This window comes from Halichoerus grypus, chromosome 13, assembly GCF_964656455.1.
Source record: "Halichoerus grypus chromosome 13, mHalGry1.hap1.1, whole genome shotgun sequence".
Classification (NCBI taxonomy): Eukaryota; Metazoa; Chordata; class Mammalia; order Carnivora; family Phocidae; genus Halichoerus; species Halichoerus grypus.
This window is the reverse complement of record NC_135724.1, coordinates 77,855,771-77,879,931: the sequence shown is the minus strand read 5'-3', so window position 1 is coordinate 77,879,931 and position 24,161 is coordinate 77,855,771. Positions and strand designations below refer to the sequence as shown.

General features: G+C 53.3%; 1 protein-coding gene across 2 annotated transcripts; it reads left to right on the top strand.

Annotated features, from left to right (window-relative positions):
* Positions 1-10,432: 10,432 nt before the first annotated feature.
* SELPLG (selectin P ligand) lies at positions 10,433-19,340 on the top strand. Of its 2 annotated transcripts, none has more exons than XM_036085940.2 (2): positions 10,433-10,586; positions 17,299-19,340. In XM_036085940.2, the coding sequence occupies exon 2, from the start codon at positions 17,304-17,306 to the stop codon at positions 18,627-18,629; it is 1,326 nt and encodes a 441-aa protein (XP_035941833.2). In that variant the 5' UTR covers positions 10,433-10,586; positions 17,299-17,303; the 3' UTR covers positions 18,630-19,340. The 2 variants fall into 2 exon arrangements, with proteins under 2 accessions (XP_035941833.2, XP_077916982.1); XM_078060856.1 differs by lacking the exon at positions 10,433-10,586 and adding an exon at positions 13,764-13,806.
* Positions 19,341-24,161: the final 4,821 nt, after the last annotated feature.

Genomic DNA, 24,161 nt, shown 5'->3' with positions numbered 1-24,161 from the left:
TGCCTGGGGGCCCTGAGGGGCTGTAGGAGCTGAGGGGGTGGGTTGCCAGATGAGTCGAGCCTCACCTCCACTGGGTGCCTCTCTGGTCCCAAGCGGCGGCCCTGCCTTCATTATAGCCCTGCTGTCTTCTCATTACTTCTCTCCACCCCCACCCCCACCGCACACATTAGTCATGATTCTGTCATCTTGGCATTCAGTGGGTAAATACTTATTTTTCCGGTGAGGGTATGAAAGTCCTGGAGAAAATTGTAGTTGAGCAAATGACCAAGTGGTCCAGCTGTGTTCGGTGTTAAGACTGAAGCTGTGTGCCCTGATCGAGAAATCAACCATCAGTATTTTAAGCGACAAGATCCAAGCTTGTGGGCTGCACTGAGAGGTCTGAGAAGTGGGAAGTTGCCCCATAAATAACAGGAAGTTGTTGCAGGTTCATTTCCGTGCCAAGATGATACTTGGGTTGTAGAAGGTAGAAAGGGCACCTCACGGTTAACAAACTGCAGGACTGCAAACGGTCACCCTCAACTACGGTTCCCCAAGACAGTAAAATGCCCACCGTGGCCAGTTTCTGCTAAGGGCTGTGGATGGAAATGCCACAAAAGATGGCAAGGAAGAGAATCCCATATAGCTGTCTGGGCACCTGCCAGAAACTTCCCCTTGTAGAGAGAACAGACCATTGTCTGAACAGCCTTGTAACTGGTTCCTCTACCACCACCCACCTGTTCCCTTTTTTGCTTCCAGAGTAATGGTTTCTAGAACAGAATCTGTCAAGATCTCTGAGGGGGACAGAAGTGGGTCCCCTTGTCTCCAGGATAAAGTCCATGCTTTTCAGCCTCCTTTATGAGAGCCCCCTTGACTTGCTCCCTGCCTCCCACCCCACCTGATTCCCATCTCTTTTCTCATACCCCACCATGAGCTGTCAGCTACTCATGTTGGTTGTAGCTTCAGAATATGCACATATTCCAAATGCTTCTCACACTGCCACTGTTAACCCACTAGTCCATGTCCCTGTCATCTCTGATGTGGACTGAGCTTCTGTGTTAGGGTTCTCCAGAGAGACAGAACCAATAGGATGTGTACGTATATAGAGAGAAAGAGATTCATTATAAGGAACTGACTCACAGTTATGGGGACTGACAAGTCCCAAGGTCTCCTGTCAGCAAACTGGAGACCCGATGTTTCCATTTGAGTCCAAAAGCAGTGAAAGAAAACAATGATCAGGGATAGTCAGGCAAGGAGTTCCCTTTTAACTCCCCTTTTTTTTTTTTGTTCTTTTCTGGCCCTCACCTGATTGGGTGAGGCCCACCCACACTGTGGAGGGCAATCTGCTTTCCTCAGTCTAGGGATTCAAATGTTAATATCTGGAAACACCCTCACAGACACACCCAGAATATTTGCCCAAATAATCTAGGTACCCCATGGCTGAAAAAAATTGAAATAAAATGTACTATCACATCTTCCAGACCAAGCTTCCTGCTCCCTGCTTTACTCTGTTCTCAACACAATGGCCAGAGTGACCACGTAAGGTATTAAGGCAGATGTGGGCAAACTGAGGCCCACAGGCCAAATCCACCCTGCTGGAAGTGTCTGTAGAGCCCACAAATTAAGGATGGTTTTTCACATTTTTAAATGGTTGGGGGAAAAAACTTAAGAATAGTGACAAGTAAAAAGTATGTGAAATACAAGTTTTAGTGAGCATAAAGTATTGGAACAAAGTCATTCCTATTTGTTTACACAACATCAATGACTGTCCTTTACACCTTCAGAGTTGAGTTGCAACAGAGACTCTATGACCACAGACCCTAAAATATTTTACAATTTGGCCCATTAAGAAAAAGCTTGCTGACCCCCATATTTAGAGTCAAAACCCCTTATGGTTTCTCCTCCCACTCAGAATAAAAGCTGGCCTCCCCATATTTGGCTGGCCTCACTGCCTCCCTGACCTCCTCTCCTTTTGTCCCCTTGTTTTTGGGAGGCTTCCTACCTTTGATATTTCCATGCACAGCTCTCTCCAGACCACCCATCCTCCCTCCTACCCCCAGAATCTGCGAGGCTCACCACTTCGCTCTCCCTCCCCTGCCATCTTCCCCATATCACCTTATTTCCACCAGATCTAGCAACTTCAATTGAGATTTTGACTGTCTTCCCCAAATTGAATATAAACTCCACAAGGACAGGATCTCATGTCATGCACTGTTATCCCCAGGATCTGGCAGATTGTTTTTAAAAATATTTGCTAGAGTGAAACTTCTTGCAAGACACGTCTCTAAAGGCAAGGGAAACAAAAGCAAAAATGAACAATTGGGACTTCATCAAGATGAAAAGCTGCACAGCAAAGGAAGCAGTCAACAAAACTAAAAGGCAACCCACGGAATGGAAGACGATATTTGCAAAGGACACTACAGATAAAGGGCTGGTATCCAAGACCTATAAAGAACTTACCAAACTGAACACCCAAAAATCAAATAATCCAGTCAAGAAATGGGCAGAAGACATGAGCAGACATTTCTCCAAAGAAGACATACAAATGGCCAACAGACACATGAAAAATTGCTTGACATCACTTGTCATCAGGGAAATACAAATCAAAACCACAACAAGATACCACCTCACACCAGTCAGAATGGCTAAAATTAACAAGTCAGGAAACAAATGTTGGCGAGGTTGTGGAGAAAGGGGAACCCTCCTATACTGTTGGTGGGAATGCAAGCTGGTGTAGCCACCCTGGACAACAGTATGGAGGTTCCTCAAGAAGTTAAAAATAAAGCTACCCTATGACCCAGCAATTGCACTACTGGGTATTTACCCCAAAGACACAGATGTAGTGAAAAGAAGGGCCATATGCACCCCAATGTTCATAGCAGCAATGTCCGCAATAGCCAAACTGTGGAAAGAGCCAAGATGCCCTCCAACAGATGAATGGATAAAGAAGATGTGGTCCATATATACAATGGAATATTACTCAGCCATCAGAAAGGATGAATACCCACCATTTGCATCGACATGGATGGAACTGGAGGGGATTATGCTAAGTGAAGTAAGTCAATCAGAGAAAGACAATTATCGTACAGTTTCACTCATGTGGAATGTAAGAAATTGCGTGGAGGATCATAGGGGAAGGGAGGGAAAACTTAATGGGAAGAAATCAGAGAGGGAGACAAACCATGAGAGACTCTTGACTCTGGGAAACAAACAGGGCTGCAGAAGGGGAGGTGGGTGGGGGGATGGGGTAACTGGGTGACAGGCATTAAGGGGGACACGTGATGTGATGAGCACTGGGTGTTATACGCAACTGATGAATCATTGAACCCTACATCTGAAACTAAGGATGTACTGCATGTTGGCTAATTGAATTTAAATAAAAAAATAAAAATATTTGCTAGGGGGGTGCCTGGGTGGCTTAGTCAGTGAAGCGTCTGCCTTCGGCTCAGGTCATGATCCCAGGGTCCTGGGATTGAGCCCCACATCGGGCTCCCTGCTCCGCGGGGAGCCTGCTTCTCCCTCTCCCTCTGCCTGCCACTCCCCCTGCCTGTGTTCGCTCTCTCTTTGTCAAATAAAATTAAAAAAAAAAAATCTTAAAAAAAATAGTAAAAACTAAAAATATTTGCTAAGTAAATGAATGAAAACAGACATTTTGGGGACAGGGACACCTATTGGCTTGTCTGCATGGCAGTACTTTGCTTCCAGAATGTGACCTTCCCCTGGCTGGGCCAATGCACCATTTGGAGCCACCTTCTGAGGTGTCAAATGTGGGTTTCCCTTTACAGAGGCCTGGGATTTGGGGACACTGGGGAGCAAGCAGGCAGAGCAGGTGTGCAGTGATGGAGAAAAGGCTTCTGGGTCCCTTTAGTTCCCTGAATCCATGCATAAGATCCAGCTACATTTCTAACCTCAAATTCCATGAGCTACCTCAGGAATCCTATTGCCACTTAAGCCAGTTTGAGATGAGTTTGCAGCCAAGACTCCTTCCTCATGCCGGTATTCCTCGTTCATCAGAGCCCCTTGAGGTCTGAGATCCAGAGTCCTCCATCACTGTACCATCAGGCCCAGTGGCCGTCGGAGGCATTGATCCTTCAACTGCCACTGTCGGAAAAACCACTGAGTCTGGAGCACATTTCTCTATTTGATTACCCTCTGGCCTTCCAGGTCTGGGACCAGCCCCTATGCTGGCCACTCTCCAGCACCCACGCTGACGTAGTGAGCCCCGGGGAGCGCCTGTTCTCCTTTACTCTGGAGGAGCAGCTTCACTCTGCAGGCCTTCATCCCAGAAGCTGCTCCTGGGGCTGCCCAGAGTGACAGCCAGAATCCAGGGCTCCCCGAGGTTCTGTTTCCATCTGAGAAGGGGAATTGCGTCCCAGCTGCGGTGGGCCCCATAGTGGCCATTTCCCCTTTAGATGGTTCAAATTGGCAAATTACAGCCTGTGAGCCCTCCCTTCAATCAAAGAGGATGTGTGTTTTGGGGAAGGGGGGAGGGCAGGCCCTTGGGTATGACCCCTCCCCCACCACCTCCCTTTCATTAAAGCAGCTCTGTCCTCCATGAGATCTTTGCTTTCCTTTGAACAAAGGACACGCACGGCAGGTAGTTTTCCAGCTGGACGCCTGTTTGGTAGGAAGCTGTAGGTTTTGTGGTCTCCTCTGGCCAACCTGGACTCAAGTCCACCTGGGCCCTTCCCTGAGCCTCAGCTTCCCAGGAGGCAGAGTGGCCACTTTCGAGGGCAGGCATGATTCTAGGAGATGTGACCCGGTTTTTCCTACAGTTCTCCCCATTTTCAGGGAAATGGGCATCCTGGGTGCGGGGGGAGGTGCGGGCAGGGGCCACAGTGAGTTCCCAGCAAATTACAAATAGATGTTCAGATCTCAGCTATACCTGGCCTGTCAGGTGGAATGCACGGTTGACCAGCTTACGCCTGGTAAATACCAGGTCAAAGTTAAGCTTTGCTGGCTTTCCTCTGTCTCTACATGGCAGCTGTATTGGTCACTGGTGTGAACAGTTCCCTACTCCACTCCCCAAGCAGAAGCAACAGAGGAGTGAAATGCAAGCAGACAGGCCCCCCGCCCAGCTGGGGTGAACACCCTCACGTGGCAGCTACAAGCATTTTCACCCATCGGCTAAGGTAAGCAAAACTGCATTTAGTGTACGGACAACCATTTAGTAGTGTCCAGGTATAGGAGGTGGCAGATTGCTCGGATATCAGATCTTTGGTTGTCCAAGTGGGGGGCCCAGTGAGCTTTAAAATGGGGCTGCTCCAGCAGCAATGGGTTAGTGAACCCCCTCGGAGCCCATGTTTGCCAAAAGGCACCGGGGTCCACGTGGAGAGGAAGCTAACCCTCACCGGCTTTGCTGATGGCCGTTCCAGCTCCACACCTCCACAGCAGTTCACATCCTGTTGGAGAGTGGTGGGGAGCATTGCATCCCCTTGGACCAATCGTTAATGGGCAGTGTCTGCCAGGAGAAGCAGTGACGGTTTGTATATTTATTCAGCAAACATCTACTGTGATTCAATTTAGGCTCCATAATCAGAGAGCTTGGGTTTAAACCCTGGCTCTCCCACTTACTAGCTGTGTGACTTCAGGCAAGTTACTCAACCTCTCTGGGTCTTGTTTTTTTTTCCATCCAAAAATAGGAATACTATTAATACCTCATGAGGCAACTGTGACAAATTAAATTACCAATTTGTTTAATTGTGACGAACAAATGTGTCAAGAGCCTAGGACAGTGCCTGGCATGAAGAAACACCTGATAAATGTTAGCCATTGTTATTCATATATGCCAGACACTGTGCTTGGCCCAGGAGATGCAATGGTGGGCAAAACAGACATGGGTTTCTTCTGGAGCTTCCAGGGAGAGAGATAAGTGTCAAGGAATGACATGCATGTTGGAGAGGGGTGCAGTGTTCTGAGATCTCGGAGTAGGGTCAGGCGCCAGGAAAGGCTTTTCCCGAGGAGATGGTGCGTGAACTGGGTCTAAATTGTGAGCAGGAGTTACTCAGGTGATGAGCAGTAAGGAATGCTCCAGGCAGAAGGAATGTACATGCAAAGGTCCTGTGTCAGGAGGAAACATAAGAGGAGCTAAAAGAAGGCACTGGAGCAGAGAACAAGGGGGCATGTGAGTGAGATGAAGCTGGAGGGGAAGAGGGGTCAAGGCATTGGCCGCCATGTCAGGGATTTGAGTCTTTATTCTAAAAGTCATGGGTTGGGGCGCCTGGATGGCTCAGTTGGTTGAGCATCTATCATGGGCTCAGGTCGTGATCTCTGGGTCCTGGGATCGGGGCCCCACGTTGAACTTCCTGCTCAGCAGGGAGTCTGCTTCTCTCTCTCTCTTGCTCTCTCTCTTTCCTCCCCTCTGCCCCTCCCCACTGCTCATTCTCTCTTTCTCTCTCAAATAAATAAATACAATCTTTAAAAAATAAAATAAAAGCAATGGGGAGCCATTGAATCCTACGTAGGGAGAGAGTTCCTGCACTTGGAGCAAGGATTATACATTGAGGGCTAGGGTTTTGCTCTCAAGTTTTAGGATAGATGGACTCAGGGAGTCAGAGGTGAGGCGATTGGGCTCTGCCTACATCTGCAGCCCAATCTACTCTTAGACTTTTATTATTCCTTGCATTGTTTTGCACTAAGCATTTGTGGCTCCATTTTCCAGATGAGACAATCTCAGAGAGGTCAAGTGAATTCACTAAAGCCACACAGCAGGCTTGAGGCAAGGACTCAATTCTCCTCATTCTCAGAACCCTGCTTTTCCACCTGGCTACATTCAGTGGCCCAGGATGGTGGCTTTTGACCGGGCCACTAATCTGGAGGCTCCCAGAGGGCAAGGACTGTATGTGTCTTGTGTGCGGCTCATCCCAGTGCCTGGCACTCAGGGCTCAATAAATGTGTCCTGCCCTAAGAAAGCCAGCGGCGCAGTCTTAAGGGGACCCGTGTTTCATTCTGCCCATTCGCGGGGACCCATTCACTTCTTCTTCCAGTTTGGTTCTCCCCATAGCCAATGTCTCTCATTTTCCTAGGTCAGGAGCCAGTAAACTGCAGCCTGTAGGACAAATCTGGCCCTCTGCCTATTTTTTGCAAAGAAAATGTTATTAGCTCACAGCCACACCCATTTATTACATATGGACTATGGCTGTTTCCATGTTACCACCACGGAGCTGGATATTTGGGACAGATCCACAAAGCTGAAAAGATGTGGTCTCTGGCCCTTAACAGAAAAAGCTCCTTGATCCTGTTCTAGGGAAGGAGTCGCCCTCCGGGGGGTTAGTCTATGATGTCTGAGTAGGTTCCTAAACCCCTCCAGAGAATCCTCCAGAGTCAGGCTGAGGAACATTTGAGGAAGTGATGTGACTGGCCCCTTCGCTGTGGCCAAAGGGCCTTGGTAAACCACAGCTGGAAGCCCCGGGAAACACAGGGCTGGGGCGTGGGAGGGACCGTCCCCCAAACACCCCAGGAGGGTGGAGACAGAGGGGGTAAATGTCAAGTCATCCTGAAATCTAGGGTGTCTATCAAGGCCTTGCGCTGCTTAAAATCTCTGTTTCCTGATAGTAGAGCTGAAATTCATGTCGTTATTTACATTTTTCTATCTAAAAATACAGGGCAGGAAGATGTATCGGAAAGAGAAGGGCCGCCCATCCTTGGGCCGCCCAGAGATGAGCGCTGTGAGCATTTCCTTCGGTATCTCCTCCGAGCACCCACCCACAGCTGAAAGTGCCGTTCACACATCCTTACACCTGCTTTTCCACTGACGAGGCGTGAGCGTTCTGGACGCGTTCAGCGTGCAGGTGACTTTCACGCCCGGATCACGCTCTGAGGGGCTGGTTTCCATTAGGACGGGACTTGTATGTTTTTTCCGGGGTTTCTGAACGCATCCTGGGAGCCCTTTTTTGGGCTCCGCCTATACAAGTGGAAACCCGCTCGCTTTGAATGCTTGACTCTCACAGGTGGTAGGGGTCATGAGATGCGGTTTTTCTGGTCTTTGAACAGACGACACGAGCTGGAATCCTCGTAGTGATATTTGCTGCTCAAGTCTTACCTTGAAATCACCCACCCGCCCCTGAGTTGTTCCCTTCCCTTTCGCAGACAGCTGGCTGGTGTGCAGGGAAGACTCACTGCGGGCAGGTACTGAGCCAGCAGCATCGCAGGCCAGGGGGTGAGACAGGGGCCTTCTTTTCCAGCTGCCTGGGCCTGGCTCTGCCCCCTACTCTGTGTGTGACCTTGAGCAAGCACAGCCTCGCTTTGAGCCTCAGTTTCCCCAAAAGACTGCTCTGAGCGTTATATGAGCTGATATGATGCACAGCGTCTGGCGTGTGGCAGAGGCCGAGGAAACGTTAAGCATTGTATTACGGGAGGAAGCCCAGGCTCGAGAGAAGAGACTTTTCCAAGGCCATGCAGCTCGTAGGAGGCCAGTTATCAGCCCCCTGGCCTTGAGTGTTGTCCCCTGTAGGGCCCTGCTCCTGGATGGTTTTCAAAGCTCACAGATGGCATAAAGGACCAGGGGCGGGTCTGTGGTACGGTTTCCTTTTCCCCAGGTTGTGCCCGACCCTCCTGAGAAGCAGCTTTGTGGCTGCATCTGCGACAGGGAGGAAGGGATGCATCTGGGGGATGTGGGACTCTGCGTCTGCTTGCTCCGGAACCGCCCCCCCAATTCTCCCACCCCAGTGCTGCAGGTGGGGTAACAGCCTCCGACGCCGCCCCATTCAGAATTTAGCAAATGACCAGCTCCCCCTGGCCCCATGGCCTGGAAGGGGCTGGCCCCCACTCTAGGGTGACCAAGTCATTTTGGTTTGCCAGGGACTTACCCAGTTTTAAGCCTGACCCCAGAGCCCCTTCAGTCCCAGGCAGACTGGGAAGGTAGGTCACCCTCCCATGTCCTCTGTATCTTTAGGACCTCGCCGTTGGTTTCAGAACTGTGGATCTGGTGATGGGCTCTGGTGCAGGATGAGCTGGGTTAGAGGGTGAGGGGTGGGGGCCCAAGGCAGTCCCCAGCAGAGGGACTGTCCTGTCTCCAATGTACTTGTGGACTCAGGCTAAACCATCTATCTGGAATGCCTATCACCTGAGAGTGGCCTCCAGCCCCGGCAGGGGTCTGTTCAGTTTCTCAATCCCTGCTCCTGAGGGCTGGCTATTTCCAAACCTGCTGGGGGAGAGTGGGAAGTTCTAACATTCTCACCTTTTTGGGGTCTCAGTGTTCCTGTCTCTATACAGACTGGGGGAGTTTTTGGCCGCTTCTAGAACAGAGGTTCTTTTTTTTTTTTTCTCTAGGATTGTATTCATCCATTTATTTGAGAGAGGGAGAGAGAGAGAGCACAAGTTGGGTGGAGGGGCAGAGGGAGAGGGAAAGGGAGAGGCAGACTCTCCACAGAGCAGGGATCCCGACGCGGGGCTCGACCCTGGGATCATGACCTGAGCTGAAGGCAGACGCTTAACCAACTGAGCCACCCAGGCAACCCTGGAATGGAGGTTCTGTCGTGGTGAACACCCACTGGGCCTCCTGTTATCATTTTAAAACAACCTGTGTGTAAGGCAGTGTATGAACCCCTGTCTGCCTATGTCCCACACCCCACCTTGTACGGAGCCACAGGCCAGACCCTGAGAGATGACGCTTTCCTTCACTGTCTTGAGAGTTCTGGGCTTTCTTATGTCTCCGGGCCTTTGGCCATGCTGTGCCTTCTGCCTGGGATGCCTTTACTTTTCTCCTGGGCTGCTCACCCAGCCCACCCTTGTCATCCTCTGTGCCACTTCTTGGAAGATTCTCCTGACAACCCCCTCTCCTGCCCAGGATGGGGTAGGGGCCCCTCCCTAGCTCACCGCAGGGTGACATCCCTGTGTGTAATGGTCTGTTCACTTTTTCACCTGCTGGCTTCCCCACCAGATGAAGAGCTACGGGAGGACCAGAGCCTGGAGTTGCTTGCCTTTTGGACCTCAGGGCCCCCAGAGTGGGGTGCCAGGGTTGGTGAAACGAACGAATCAGCATGGGGAAATAAAATAAGCAGGACTTGCCCCGGTGGAATTTGCCATGCAGCTCCTCAGAGCACTTACTGCTTGTGGCTAAAAGGATCACCTGTGCACCTAGAGATGGATCCTGAAAGAATGGCTGCATCATATTTGCAAACCTCAGGAAAGTCTGTGTTCCGTGGCTTCTCCCACCCTGATTCCCAACTTGGACAAGGATCTAGAACCATCCTTATTTGCATGTGGTCCCTCCCTTCCTTCCAGGGTGGGGTCCCCCTCACCCCTACTTCCCATCACCGTGGGGTCGTGCCTCTCAACCAGCCCTTCCCAGAAAGCTTGCATGTGGTTTTCGGCATGCGCGTGGTTACCAGAACCCAAGAGGCTCAGCAGGTCCCAGGCTCCCACTACCCACCCCGTCTCAATCCACACTGCCACCAAAGCTGTCACAAACAAGGGGGTGTGGGCCGTCACGTGGCCGCGTCTGAATAACCACATTCTCGCTTCCTTCTTTCACACAGGCCGTTGAGGGTTGGCGGGGTCCGGGGTCCACAGCAGTGCTCTGGCAGCGTGGGCCCCATCCCGGTTGCTAAGGGAGAAAAGCCACTTCTCCTGGGCCCACGAGGCAGCTGTCGCATGCTCTGCTGAGCACGGTAAGTGCCCGCTTGCCAAACCACGGGGAGTAGCTGGGAGGCCTCTGGGACCAGCAGGCCCGCCTGACAGCAGAGGGCCGGCCGGGCGCAGGACCTGAGCTCCGAACCAGAGCCCTGGGGGCTGGGGATTGAGGTCGTGGCCTTATTTGGCTGTATCTTCTGGATCCTGCTCCCTCAGCTTCTTCCATCCTACCCTCCCCATCAGGCTGGCCACCGGGCTGCTGGCTTGAAGAAGGGGGAGGGGCTCTAACTTTGAAAAAAATCAGAGAAACCAGGAACATGTCCCTAAAAATCATGTTGCTTCTCTTTGCGCGCGAGGCACAGGGAGGTGAAGGGACTTGCTCAGAGCAGAGCTGGGGTTAGATCTGGGTGATCCCAGAAAGGGAGAGCAGGTGCGGGATGTGTCTTGAAGCCACTTAGGCTAGGGATCCATAACAATATTGTCTCCAAAGTGATGTTCTTCATGCTTTTCATAAAGTTGAGAAAATGACGCTGGTCCGTAGCAAATTATGAAAATACTAGAATTAGGATACTAACTAATATTGCTAGCCAAAGAGAAAATAATCATCATAATTAGAATACTCTTAGTAATTTGTATTTGGGGTGGTTTAGGGGCATAAAGGGGAATGAGAATGGCGGGCGGGGGATGGTACCTAAAGCAGTGACCTCCGAAACACGCACACGCGCGCACATGCACACGCGCGCACACGCGCACACAAACACCCATAAACAATGATCAGGACTCCGGTCGCCTGGAATTCTCTTCCTCCTTCCTGGACCCTCTTGTTTTCTTCTTTTCCCATCTGTGACTTCGAGCCCCCTGAGACCAGTCCTCTGGGTGGACAGGGAGCCCAGGGGGTCACTCTCCTGGCCCCAGGCCCCTCAGCGGCTTCCTCTGGGGCTGGCCTGGCCACACCCGAAATGGTAGATGCCTCTGTCACCAGGCTTGGCCAGCGGCCAGGGGAGACTGAAGCCCGGATGGCGGAAGGGGCCGGGCTGCCAGGCTGAGCGCCTCCTGGGAAGCTCGGCCAGGCAGGAGCAGGGCCTTCCGAGGGGCTGGGGAATCACCCAGGAATGCTGTGCTCCCCTTGTGCAGATGAGAAAATCGAGGCTCAGAGGGGAGAAGCAGCTGCCCATCGTGGCCCGGCTGGGAGGTGGCTGGCCTTGGACTTGCTTCCCCGGCCCTCATCTGGCTGCAGGAAACTCGTGGAGGCCAGGGTGACCCCAGCCGCAGTCTCTCGGTCTCCTTTGCTAAGCTTGAGCAAGAGGATGGTGGGGGGACACAGGGCCCAGGCTAGAAGGAGATAGGATGGCTGTCTGTGCGTCTGTGTGCTGGTCCATCTGCCTGTCTACACAGACAACTCTTCAGACAATCCTCAGTTGTTAAACTAAAACCAGGTGTAGGTCTCTTTAAATTCATTTGTGCAAAATGTCTTGCCTCCTCTGTACCAGGCTAGCAAATTCGGGGTCCAGAAGGTGAAAGTTGTTTTGGTTTTGGTTTTGGTTTGTTGTTTTTGTTTGTTTGTTTGTTTGTTTTTGGTGGGGGCAGGGGGCAGAGAAAATCAGCCATCACTGGGGCTTCTGTTCCTGCAAAGGCTATGGAACAGTAAACAGGTGTATCTGCGGTATCGCGGTTTATAGGGATGGGTGGTAATTAGGTAAAGGGCTCCTTGAGGGGGGTCGGGGGCGATGATGAGAAAAGGTCGGGAAGGGCAGGACGGCAAGCCCAGAGCAAGAACCTGCATGCTGGTTGCTTCTGTCCCATTCACTAGTCCCCTCCTGCAACGGGCCTTTCATGAGCCCCCGGGAGGCCAGGCCTGTCGGGGCTGGGGACCCAGTGGAGACTCTGCCCTGCAAAAGCTTGCAGCCTGGTGGAGACGCTGGTGGGGCAGCCACCGTGCCCGCGCCCCACTGAGCCAATGTCACAGCGCCGGCTATGTGCCTGCCTGTCCGCTAAGCCCTGGGTAAGGGGTGTGAGCAGCAAGACATCTGTGGTTCCTGTCCTTTTGAAGTGCGTGGGCCAATGGGAATGGAGTTTTAGACAGTAAACAACATTTTAAACGGTTTAAACAATGGGAACCACTAATCGTGCCTGAGCAATCCAGGATGGCTTCTTGGAGGAGGTGCCATTTGCTTAGCTCTGGAGAATGGATGATAGGAGGCTGTGACTGTGAGTTGGATCTGGAGCGAGAACACCCAGGGGCAAGTTGCTGAGCCCTCTCTTACTGGGTATGTGACTCTAGGTGCCAAGTGGGTCTCAGTTTCCCCATCTTTCACATGCGGTTAGTAGAGGAGGTGCTAGGGCCTGAGTGAGCTAGTGATTCATGTATAGCTCTTAGATCAGTCCCTGGAACATGGTCTACACTTGATACCTGTGATTTGCAAGCCAGGGCTGTCCTGGGGCTTGCCATGGAGACAGTTTTCTAGGGCTCTCTCTCCCGGCCCTCTCTGACTCAGAGGTACGTCAAAGCTGTTCCAGGGTTGGGGATTTTTCTGGGATATGGCCCTGAATGCAGAATGACAGAGACAACAGCTGGCCATTATTGAGCACTTACTGTGTGCTAAACACTCAACCTGAACCAGCTCCCTTCAACCCACAACAACCCCATGAATTGTACGTGCTATCATTGTCCTTTTATTCCAGATGTGGGACCTGTGGCTCAGAGAGGTGAGTTCAGGTGCCCAAGGTCACACAGCTTATGCGTGCCAGAGCTGGGCCTCGATCTGGTTTGATGCTGGACCTGATCCCGAGTAGGGCCAGGGCCTGTCCTGGCCGCCAGGACTGAGAACAGCCCTGGGGCCCCGGGGGAGGAAACCTGGGCCTTGGTTTGACCTACCGTTGATTTGGAGCCCCCCCTTCTCTTGACCGGCTGCTCAACCCACACCCTGAGATGCTCAGTCTTTCCGGTCCTAAGCTTCCAAACTCTTGAGTGCTGGGATTCCCAGGATCCAAGATTCTGACTGTCAAGTCCCAAGCTTCTTGGAGTTGCCACGGTGCCTTTCCCAAGCAGGGTGGCCGCACGCAGCCGAGCCTGAAGCAGGGTGTGGGCCCCCGCCCGTGGCCTGCCCCTCCACAGCCTGGGTGGGGCCCCGGCGGAGCAACCAGGTTTTAGGGTAAAAGACAGGAAACGGGCCGTATCTGACCTACTCCGTTAGGCGAGCAGGAAGACAGATAGGACGTGGCAGCTCTCTGCCCCTCTCTCAGAGCCCCTCCCCTGTGGTAAGTGACCGTTTTCCTGCCTCTGGGGGGAGAAAGGTGTAAGGGGGGGACTTCACAGCTCTGAGGAATTGCCTTCACTCTTCTGAGCCTTGCTGTCCTCATCCGTATAATGGGAGTTGTAGTAGCCGGTGCTGGTGTGGAATGGTCCAGCCGCAGTGGTAGCCTTCTGATATGCCGTGCTCATTGCATTACTCTTAGCAAATAGTAAAGTCCATATCCCACCTGCCAGCCACAGCGCTCACATTCCAGCCCTGTCCTTGCACCTGCACGGCCCCCTCAGAACAACAGAACGCCCGGGAGCTGGATTTTCCTCCTGCCAAGCAGCCTGGCTTGTGGCTGGGGTCTCCGTGGTCCTTCTCCCTTGAAGCCCGTGGGGTGGCAGGCACCAGGCTGGGGTGACCAGCCAGCCCAGCTTGTCTGGGACTGGGGCGACAGGACAACAGATGAGGGGATGAGAGATTTTCAGCACTAAAAGTGGGAACACCCTGGATGAGGTGGTCGCCCTAAATAGACCTGGGCTGGGAGATGGGGCTTTCCCGATGTGCCCTGTCTTATCTCCACACACACGGGGGTCTCTGCTCTCAGGCAGGACCCCACAGCGTCCCTCACTGCCCCTGGGGGAGGTAGGGAGGCTGTCGCGTCCATATCTTCCCTGACTCTGAGCTTTCTCTTTCCTCTGCATCTCTGTCCACAGCCCCGAAGAGGCTCCCCCAGTAAAACATCCCTGCTGGATGCCAGATATCAGGGACCTTCCCTGCAGCACGCTATTTGATTCTCAGCTCCATTCTCTGAAGCAAGGTTGCCCATTTTACAGATAGGGAAACTGCGGCAACCCACTCAGGTTACATAGCTGCTGAGTGGTCTCTCCTCCAAGCTGCCTCCGCATGCAGGGGGCGGTGGGGATGGGCACAGGGAGAGGGCAGCCGCCCCTTCCACGCCTTCCTCCCTGCCTCTGGGCTGCAGAAAGTCAGGTCCTGACTCATCAAGGTGCCTCCTCCACCCAGGCACCGGCGGGTGGGGCCTTTTCTTGCCCCCACCCTCTCTGCTTCCAGGAAGTGGCTGAGGGCTCTGCCTTCCAGGAACTGAGAACTGCCCAAGTGGGGGGTGGGGAGTGGTACAAGTCTTTGTAATTTTGAAATACGGATCCTAAAGTCCACCCCGCCCCACCCACCCCGGGAAAGCAAGGCCAAGATCACCCCCAAGCAGGAACTTCCCCCCTGTACAAAGACACTCTGCCTCCTAAAGGCAGGTTGGGAGGCAAAGGATGTGCATACGCACATGTGTGTGTGTGTGATACGTTTATTGAGCACCTACTGCGAGCCTGGAACTTTTGAGTTCATCATCTTGTTGCATTCCCTTAACAGCTCAATGAGATAGATGCAGATTGGTATCCCCATTTTACAGATGAGAAAACTGAGGCTCAGAAATTCAAGGTCATACAGCTTATAAGGGACAGAGCTGGGACCTGAACATCTTTTTGTCTGACCCCATAGTCTGTGTTCTCAATCCTGTGCCCTGAATAGCACCTGATACATATGGGTATGGGGCTGACCTTTCTGGATGAGATGGCCCTCAAGGTCCTTCTTTTTTTTTTTTAAGATTAATTTGTTTATTGAGGTGGGAGGGGCAGAGGGGGGGGGAGAGAGAATCTCAAGCAGACTCCATGCTGAGCACTGAGCTGACGGGGAGCTCAATCCCATGACCCTGAGATCATGACCTGAGCTGAAATCAAGAGTCGGACGCTTAACTGACTGAGCTACCCAGGCGCCCCAAGGTCCTTCTTATTCTTATTCTGCTTCCTTCTCTCAACTGGGTCCCCAACCCCTGCCACAGAAACAGCAAGCTAAGATCTCTTCCAAGTCTTTGCTCCTTCTGCCCTCCTAGCTAGGTCAGGTTTCTCCCCAAAGCCTTCCTGAATCTTCACTGGGCTACAATCTGATCTCTGCCACTTGTCAGGTGTGTGCCTTTGGGCAAGTTGCTTTCCCTGTCAGAGCCTTACCCCTCCTTAGGAAAATGAAGACAGTTGTGAAGGCCTGATGTGTCTGATGCAAATATCATAAAGTTTGGTTTAAGAAATTATTTTAAGACAGAATCAGACTGGCATTTTAGAAACCAACATGAGTGCACAGGTGAAGGAGGTCAGGTTGAGCCTAGAAGCCAAGGGGCTTATGAGTAAGTTACAGTCACTCAAGGAAGGATGAGCAACTGGTCTCTGCTCAAAATTATGCAAAGTATGAGGATAAGTTTTGGAAATGACCCAGGCTCTGCCCCAGACACAGTGCTTGGGATTGCACCCTGCTGAGGGTATTATGTCCGAGAAAACCAGGAATACCTGAATCCTGGCCCAGAACACAGCTGTTACTCCCCACAGGATCCTCAGGTGCACTATTCTGAATCCCGCAAACAACCCACCAGTGGCAGGGGGGGCGTGAGGGGAGGGAGATCTGTCAAGAAAACACGGATGTCCACCATGCCAGGAAGAAAGACCAAGGAGAGGAACTGCCCTTTCTGGCTGCTGGTCAGGGGGCCGAAGGGTCACAGGAGAATGGGCCCCCAAGCAAATGAGATGACCGTCAGCTCCCCGAGGGCAGGACCGTTCTGAAGAGATGGGAGTTTTCAGATAGTACAGAGAGCACAGCTGATGGCTCTGGGCCCTTGAGGACTTATGGGAGAGGCTTACTGATGGAGCCCAAGTAGCCGCCCTTTGCTGGAGCTGGCGATGGGACAAAGTGCTAAGGGCTTCTAGGCGTTGCTTGTATCAACCTCACAATAAGCTATGAGGCAGGTACTGTCATCCCAATTGTGGGAGTGAGGACAAAACCAAGCCAGGACACCGAGAGAGGATGGGGAAAACTGAGAACCTGAGGGACAGGCCAGCACTGTGTACGGTGGGAGTCAAGGCGAAGGAAAGTAGGAGAGAGGGACATGGAGAGACGGGTCAGGAACAGACTCCGAAAGGCCCCAAAGGCCCAAACAAGCAGCTTTATCCTGTAGACCTGTGGTCTACAGACTCTTTGGTTCATGGACGCCATCAGCGGACAATATATGTACATTGATCTATCTATGAATTGTAAGCAGGTACTCCTGGGCTCATGATAGATTATAAATGTGTGCAAAACTAGAAATCACAAAAGGGTGACAAAACAGTCTAACTAGAAGCTCTAATAGTTTCTTTCTATACCCCAGTGGACTGTCTTGCCCACAATTTTGAAGTTTTAATCACAAAGGGTAGGGAGGCAAATACAATTTCTTTGCAACATATAAGGAGAGTTGTGGGGCCCTCCGGATGGATCTATTGATGTTGATAAATAATAATAGTTGCAATTTGCTGGGCAGCTCCCGTGTACCAGGCACGCGTTGCGTCATGAGGATGCTTAAACGCTAAGTGCCTGGCCCCCTGGCTGTCGCTGTCCACATGATTGCAGTAGAGGGCACTTGGCAGGCCCAGCGGTGAAGCTATCCTCATGTCCCTCTGTCTGTGTCTCCCGCCAGGTGCCATGCCTCTGCAAGTCCTCCTGCTTCTGATTTTGCTGGGTCCTGGCAGCAGCCTCCAGCTGTGGGAGCTAGAGAAGGATGGAGCCCAGGAGGCCCCAGACGCCCCGCTTGCCCGGGGCCGGAGACAAGTGGATGAGGACCACGAAGTGGACTCATATGACTATGTCACAGAAGGCACAGAGCCTCCAGAAATGCTTATACATGAACCTGGGTCTTTGGCCCTGACCCCTAACATTCTGGCTGAGTTGGCAACACTGGGGCATGGAACTCCTGAGCCAGCTACTCTGGAGGCGGCCACACGGGACTCTGCTGGCCTGGACACAGGAGGGGTGGCCCTAGGGAATCTGAGCATGGAAGTGGCCACACAGGTGATTCCTGTCACACCGGACACACTGACCAAAGAACCAGCCACTACATTACCTCCCATCACAGAAGCTCAATCCACAGAGGGGGCTCCATCCACAGAGCTGGCCACCACTGAGGCCCTGTCCACAGAGCCAGCAGCCACAGAGGCACCGACCACGCAACCTGTGGCCACAGAGGCCCCGTCCATGGAGTCTACTGTCATGGAGACCCTGTCCATGGGGCCAGAAGCCACAGACGCCCTGTCCACGGAGCCCACTGCCACAGAGGCCCTGCCCATGGAGTCTACTGTCATGGAGACCCTGTCCACAGGGCCAGAAGCCACAGATGCCCTGTCCACGGAGCCCACTGCCACAGAGGCCCTGCCCATGGAGTCTACTGTCATGGAGATTCTGTCCACGGAGCCAGAAGCCACGGATGCCCTGTCCACGGAGCCCACTGCCACAGAGGCCCTGTCCACAGATCCAGCCACCACAAAGGTCCCGTCCACAGGACCTGCCACCATAGGGCGCCTAGCCACGGTCCTTCTTGTGACCTCTGATCCTCAAAACAGCACCACTGTGGCAGGAGGCAATTTGCTTGATGTCCTTACCAAACGATGGGAAAATCAGCAGCATCTCTCCCCACAGAGCTCTGTGGCCCCCATCCCCACAGGGGCCCTGGACCGCATCCCCGTGAAGCAGTGCTTGCTGGCCATCTTCATCCTGGCCTTGGTAGCCACGACTTTTCTCGTGTGCACAGTGGTGTTGGCCGTCCGCCTCTCCCGCAAAAATCACATGTACCCGGTGCGCAATTATTCCCCCACCGAGATGGTCTGCATCTCATCCCTGCTGCCTGAGGGGGGCGAAGTGCCCACGGCCACGGCCAATGGGGGCCTGCCCAATGCCAAGAGCCAGGGCCTAAAGGCGGAGCCTGGGGAGGGCCGAGATGGGGACGACCTCACCTTGCAGAGCTTCCTCCCTTAACTCCTCCGTTCGTCCATGTGAGCAGGACCCTGGCCTCCTCACTCCCTCCAAGGCCCGCCGGGCCACAACCGAGCACCCAGGCTCTGTTCCAGGTCTGGGTTTCCTTGGGGCCCCCTGGGGATGGGGACCTTTAGAACAGGGCCCCTGGTTGCCCCACAGGACCGAAAGCGGCTGAATTCTTGCAGCCAAAGCAGGATTGGTGAGCCAGCAGCCTTGTCCTCCCCCTCCAGAGGAGGCCGGAGAGATCCCTCCACCTCCCTGTCTCCCACCTGTCTGGGCTCCCTCTAATGCCTCCCACTGCTGAGGTCTCATCCCCATGCACCCAGGGAAGACCCAGAGTCTTCTGGTTGCTGTCACTGTACAGGAAGGGGGCATTGGGGGGAGGAGTCCTGGGTTCCTGAGGCCATTCCTGGTCACCCCCCCACTTGGCGGCAGCTTGGGTTTTCTTGGGCGTTTCCCCACGGAGCCCAGGGTGAGATCCTGGCCTGTGAGGTCTGGGGTATACTTGGAGAGCCCAGGGCTATACCCTTCTTTGGGGCTGTGTGGACCAACGAGCTTCTTCCTGGGGACAGAGTAACCCCTATCCTGCCCTCTCTCGTCTGCCCCTATGCCTACATTTTAGGGAGGGCTCTGTCTTGTTCACTGAATATCCCACCCCCCAGCCCAGGGCCTGGTACAGCACAGGCCTTTAATAAATATTTGATAAACAAATGATGGCTGAATGTTTCAGGGTATCAGGGTGCCTCCTTCTGGTGGGGAGTTGGTCCTTTGCTGTTCACCCCCAGCCCCCTCCAGGAAGCTCCCTGTATAGGCTTAAAGTTGACTTCAGTGTTGTCTCTTGGACACTGGGAACATCTTGGTACATCTTTGGGCAGCTGGGGAAGGTTTTAGGCTTTTGGGGTGAGAGGGAGGCTGGTCCCCGAATCCACTTTATTCAACATCCCCCATGACCCAGTTCTAACCTACAGAATTTGGTGCCCTCCCCCACCAAATCTCAGACAAATATGCCCTCTCAACGTCAGGGCCATCCTCCCTGGAAACCCACCCTGACCTCTGCCTTCTACAGGGGGCCTGTCTCCCATTAAACACCCACTCCTCGCAGGGCTGAGCACAGCTGCAGCCTACAAGGTTTTTGTACAAAGTTTGGGGCCAGCAAACCTTTTCTTAAATGGCCAGATCAAAAATATTTTACGTTTTGCAGACCACGTGGTCTCAGCTGCAACTTCTCAACCCCATTCTCGGTCCTCGTAGATTGGATGTGGTGACGGACACTGTGTCACAAATGAATGGGGTTGGCTGGGTTCTAATAAAACTTTATTTACAGACAGACGGCAGGCTCTATGTTTGCTGACCCCTGATTTAAGCATTGGGTGAGCAGATGGCCCGGTTTGTGTGGGACTTTGTGATTTTAGCACTAGGAGCCCCATTTGGGGGCAACTCCGCAGGCCCAGCAAATCGGGACGGTTGGCTGCCCTATTCATGCAACGCTCACCATGTCCCTGCATTACCACGTTCGGACCCACGCTGACCCCGTGCCAAAGCTTCGACAGTGGCTGAGCCCGGATTCAGACCTGGGATCTTCTGCCTCCTGAAGCTTTTCTGTCCCTTGGGTACCGGGAGAAGGAGCTGCTGCTACAAGCGCTCTGTTCTACCTTTTGGGACAGGAATACGCCTCATCTTGGTGGGCTTTTTCTCTTCTAGAAAAATACCTCCCACGGCCTCTTTGGGAGCCACGGATCCCTTCACTTCACGGTGTGGCCTGCAGACAAAGTTCAAAGACAGGGTTGAGTTCCGGTAGGTATTGGCTGCAGCTGGAGAAGTGGGGGGAGACAGGGGACAGGCAGGAGGGAACGTGGCAGGCCATGGGGGCAGAGTCAGTGAGAAGTGGAAGAATGTCGGCCCCCGGCCCCCTGACTCTCTAGAACCAGCGTGACACACAAGGAAGGCGTTCAGGGCGCTTTGGTGGGAGAGGGGTGTCCACCCTGGGCGGGGGCAGCTGACCCTGGAAAAGGCGGGATCGTGCATTAGGAGAAACGTGCGTTTCCTCACCCTTTGGAAGTGATGAGAAAAATCACATTGGGGACTTGACATCGTGGAGCTGGGGACCCAGAGGCTGAAGGACTTGGGGGACATCTGAGCAGTCTCCGTGGGGCCTTGTCACCCCATCCTTCTGGGCAGGGAACAGGTCCCCGGGTTCTCCCCCTCCGCTGGAGGACACTGCAGCCCCAGGGGGCTCCCCTTTGGCGGCTTTTTCCAAGGCCTGGACCTAAGTGGGCGTCAGGGATGACAGGTGCTTGATGCAGCCACCAGGGGGCGCCCGCCACCCGCTCTTGGAGCCGTTGAGAGGCTGGCCCTTCCCAGTTTTTGAGGAGCAGGGATTGCTGAGCCAGGGACCGGCTGCAGACCCAGAACAACGGGCTCCTTGGGTACATTTGTACCCAGGCGGTGATCTGTGGTGCTTGCCAATGTCCTTGTTGTAAATACTCCCAGGGCTGATTCTGAGCCACCAACTATGTATAAAATAAATGATACAACAAATATAAATCTTCTCAAGAACATAGATAAAAGCAGAATGTAGTAAAATAATTAGGAAGTGATGAGTGTTGAGTACTGGAGGTTTTTTATAACTTAACTTATGACACAACTGGCTTACAGAATTCTGAAAATCTAACAGTGGGCCCTGGGAGACGGCGATAGGCTGACTCCTGCACACCCCTGGGCTCTCCTCTTGCCCCCACCTCCCCTCGACCTTGAACATCACCGCCTGAATCACCCGTTCATCCATTCGGCACATATATTCTGAGCACGAACATCTGCAACATCTCCCCCGAGTCCCCTCAAACAGCCTGGGAAGGAGGACTCGTATTCTCCTCATTTTATAGGAGAAACTGAGGCCAAGTCACCTGTCTCAGGTCACACATAGGATCTGGGACTGGAACCCAGGCCTGAATCAGAAAACCCTGTTCCTACCACAGTGTCGTGCTGTCCTTGAGGTCCCAGCAGGGTTCCGGGGGGAATGCCGTGCCCCAAACTCTCCCTGCTGCTGACCTGTCCTGGCGTCTGGAAGTCCCCAGCAGTCACGCTTGCAGCTCCTGGTGGCTGAGGGAAGGCACTGGTCCTGGGGAAGGTGACAGGGTCGAAGCCAGCTCCCTCCTTGCAGAGAGCAGGATGCAGTAAAGCTGCGGTCCAGGACACAGAGAGATGGCGGGGGGCGGGGGGCCCTGGGCATTTAGCGCACGTCTAGCCCCGTGCCGAACACTTCAGCTGCAGGATCTACTCAGGCCTCACAACCACCTGGGACGTGAGTATAATTATTATCCCATTTTACTGCTGGGGAAACTGAGGTTCAGGAGGCTAATTCACTTGTGCCAGCAGGTTGCATTGCTAAGAAAGCAGATTCTGCTGACTTCAGCTCTGGCGGCAGCGAAGGAAGGAGGGTAGACAGGAAATCAGGAAATGGAGGGGACGCATACTAAGTTTACTCTAGGTCTCTTGTGTCTTCCGGGCTGGGGTTGCCAGCCCTGCAATGGTTCATCCGGCAGCTGATCTGGGCAGAGGCTCCTCAAGCTTGCCCTCTATATCCCTCCCCATCTGCCACTCAGGCCATATAACTCGAATGTCGTGGTGTGTCCACCCTGTGCCAGGCACCATGCTAGGTCCCGGGGATGCCATGTGGGGCTCCTGGCCTGGAGGGAGAGCGATTCATCAAATGATCACCTAGAGAAATAGGAGATCGTGGCTGGGCCCGGAGCCCCAAAGGAGAGGTGCTGGGGCTCAGAGCATGTGCAATGTGGCTGGACCTTGGGGGTGAGGTGGGGAAGGGGTCAGGACAATGTTTGAGGCTGGACAGGTGCAGAGTTATTGAGGGTGGGTGTAGAGAGGAGAATGTTCCAGGCACTGAGGACAGTGTATAGAACGGGGTGGGGGCGTTGGGAGAATGGAAGAGTCTAGGGTGGCGGGAAGGAGCCAGAGTGGCTGCAGGGGGCGGGCACGGCTGTTTGAGGATAAGGGGGCCTGAGCCAGCGTGGTGGGTGCACGAGGTGAGGAATCGAGAGATAACTGGGAAGCAGGAAGTATAGGAGTTGGTGATGCATGGGCAGGGTGATGAAGAGGGGAGGAAATAGAAACCTCAAGTTTCCTACGTGGGTGTCATCAGTGGAAGGAGCAGGTTGGGTGGTGGGATGGGCTTTGGCCCTGGAGAGTCTCCAGGGTCTGGTCAGTCTCCAGGCCAAGTGTCAAGAAGGCTGCCGGAAAAGACCCTCAACATCATTAGCCATCAGGGGAATGCAAGTGACAGCCACCGTGAGATGTCACCTCACGCGACCAGAAGGACTACCGTTCAAGACCCACAGTGCACGTGCCAATGAGGATGCGGAGAAGCTAGAAGACTCACATGCTGCTGGGAATGCAACAGGAAACCGCCACTTTGGAAGCCGGCGTGGCGCTTTCTTACGAAGTTAGACATGTATTTAGCATCCTGCATATTTGCACCAAGTTGCACATCCGGGCAACTTCGAAATCCCTTTCCTAGGTATTTCTGCGAAAGAATGAAGATGTGTGTCTGTGCAAAGACCTGTATGCAATGTTTATGGCAGCTTTATTCATAATAGCCAAAAAGCGGGAAACAATCCAGAGATCCATCATCTGGTGAATGGATAAATGAACAACGGGACGCTACTCGGAATAAAAAGGAGCGAACGGTTGGTACATGCACCAACGTGGACGAATCTCAAACACATGCTGAGTTAAAGAGGCCAGACACAAAGGGCTATGTGTATACTATGTGGCTTCAATGATAAAAAGTCCAAGAACAGGCAAAGCCAATCCAGAGTGGTAGAAATCAGACCAGTGGTTACCCTTTTGGGGGACGACGTAGGAGGGGCTGGAAGGAGGCTTCTGGGGTGATGGGGACATCATGCTCCATCTTGGTCTGGGTGGTGGTCACATGGGATCGTCCTTTACTGAAGCTCACTCGACTCTTCTCGTCTGACTGGTGCATTTTACCGTGTGGGAATTGTGCCCCAGTGCAAGCAGATGAACAAGCAGGCGGGCAGTGGGTTCCTGAGCCTGGGCATGCCTGTGGGTCTGCTCAGGTGAAGGAGCATGCGTGAGCGTGGAGGGCTTGGACATCCCCAGAGAGACCGGAAGAGGCCACAGCTCCTGGGGCCACCCCCCACCCCAGCTCCTCCTTTCCTTTAGTGGCTGCTACTGTGTTCGGACACCTTCAGTGACTCCCTGGCGCCCGAGGACAAAAGAAGTTTCCAATCTTGTCATTTGCTGGCCATTGACCTAAATGTTTCATGGTCCGGACAGACTGACCTCGTCACTCCTCACTCCTCCTCACACATGCTTCCTGCCTCTGATCCATCACCCCTTCCACTGCCTCTCTCTGGGGCTCAGCTCCCCCAGGCCCCGAGCACTTTCTGAGCTCAAGGTTGATCCAGCCATGCCTCTGGGCTCCCTGTTTGCTTGTCCCTCGTCTTCCCGGTTCTTTGCCCTGAGCTCTGGGCACAGAGATCAGCCTGGCTGGCC

Coding starts and splice junctions, on each gene's coding strand:
- SELPLG (XM_036085940.2), top strand. CDS start 17,304: ATGCCTCTGCAAGTCCTCCTGCTTCTGATTTTGCTGGGTCCTGGCAGC.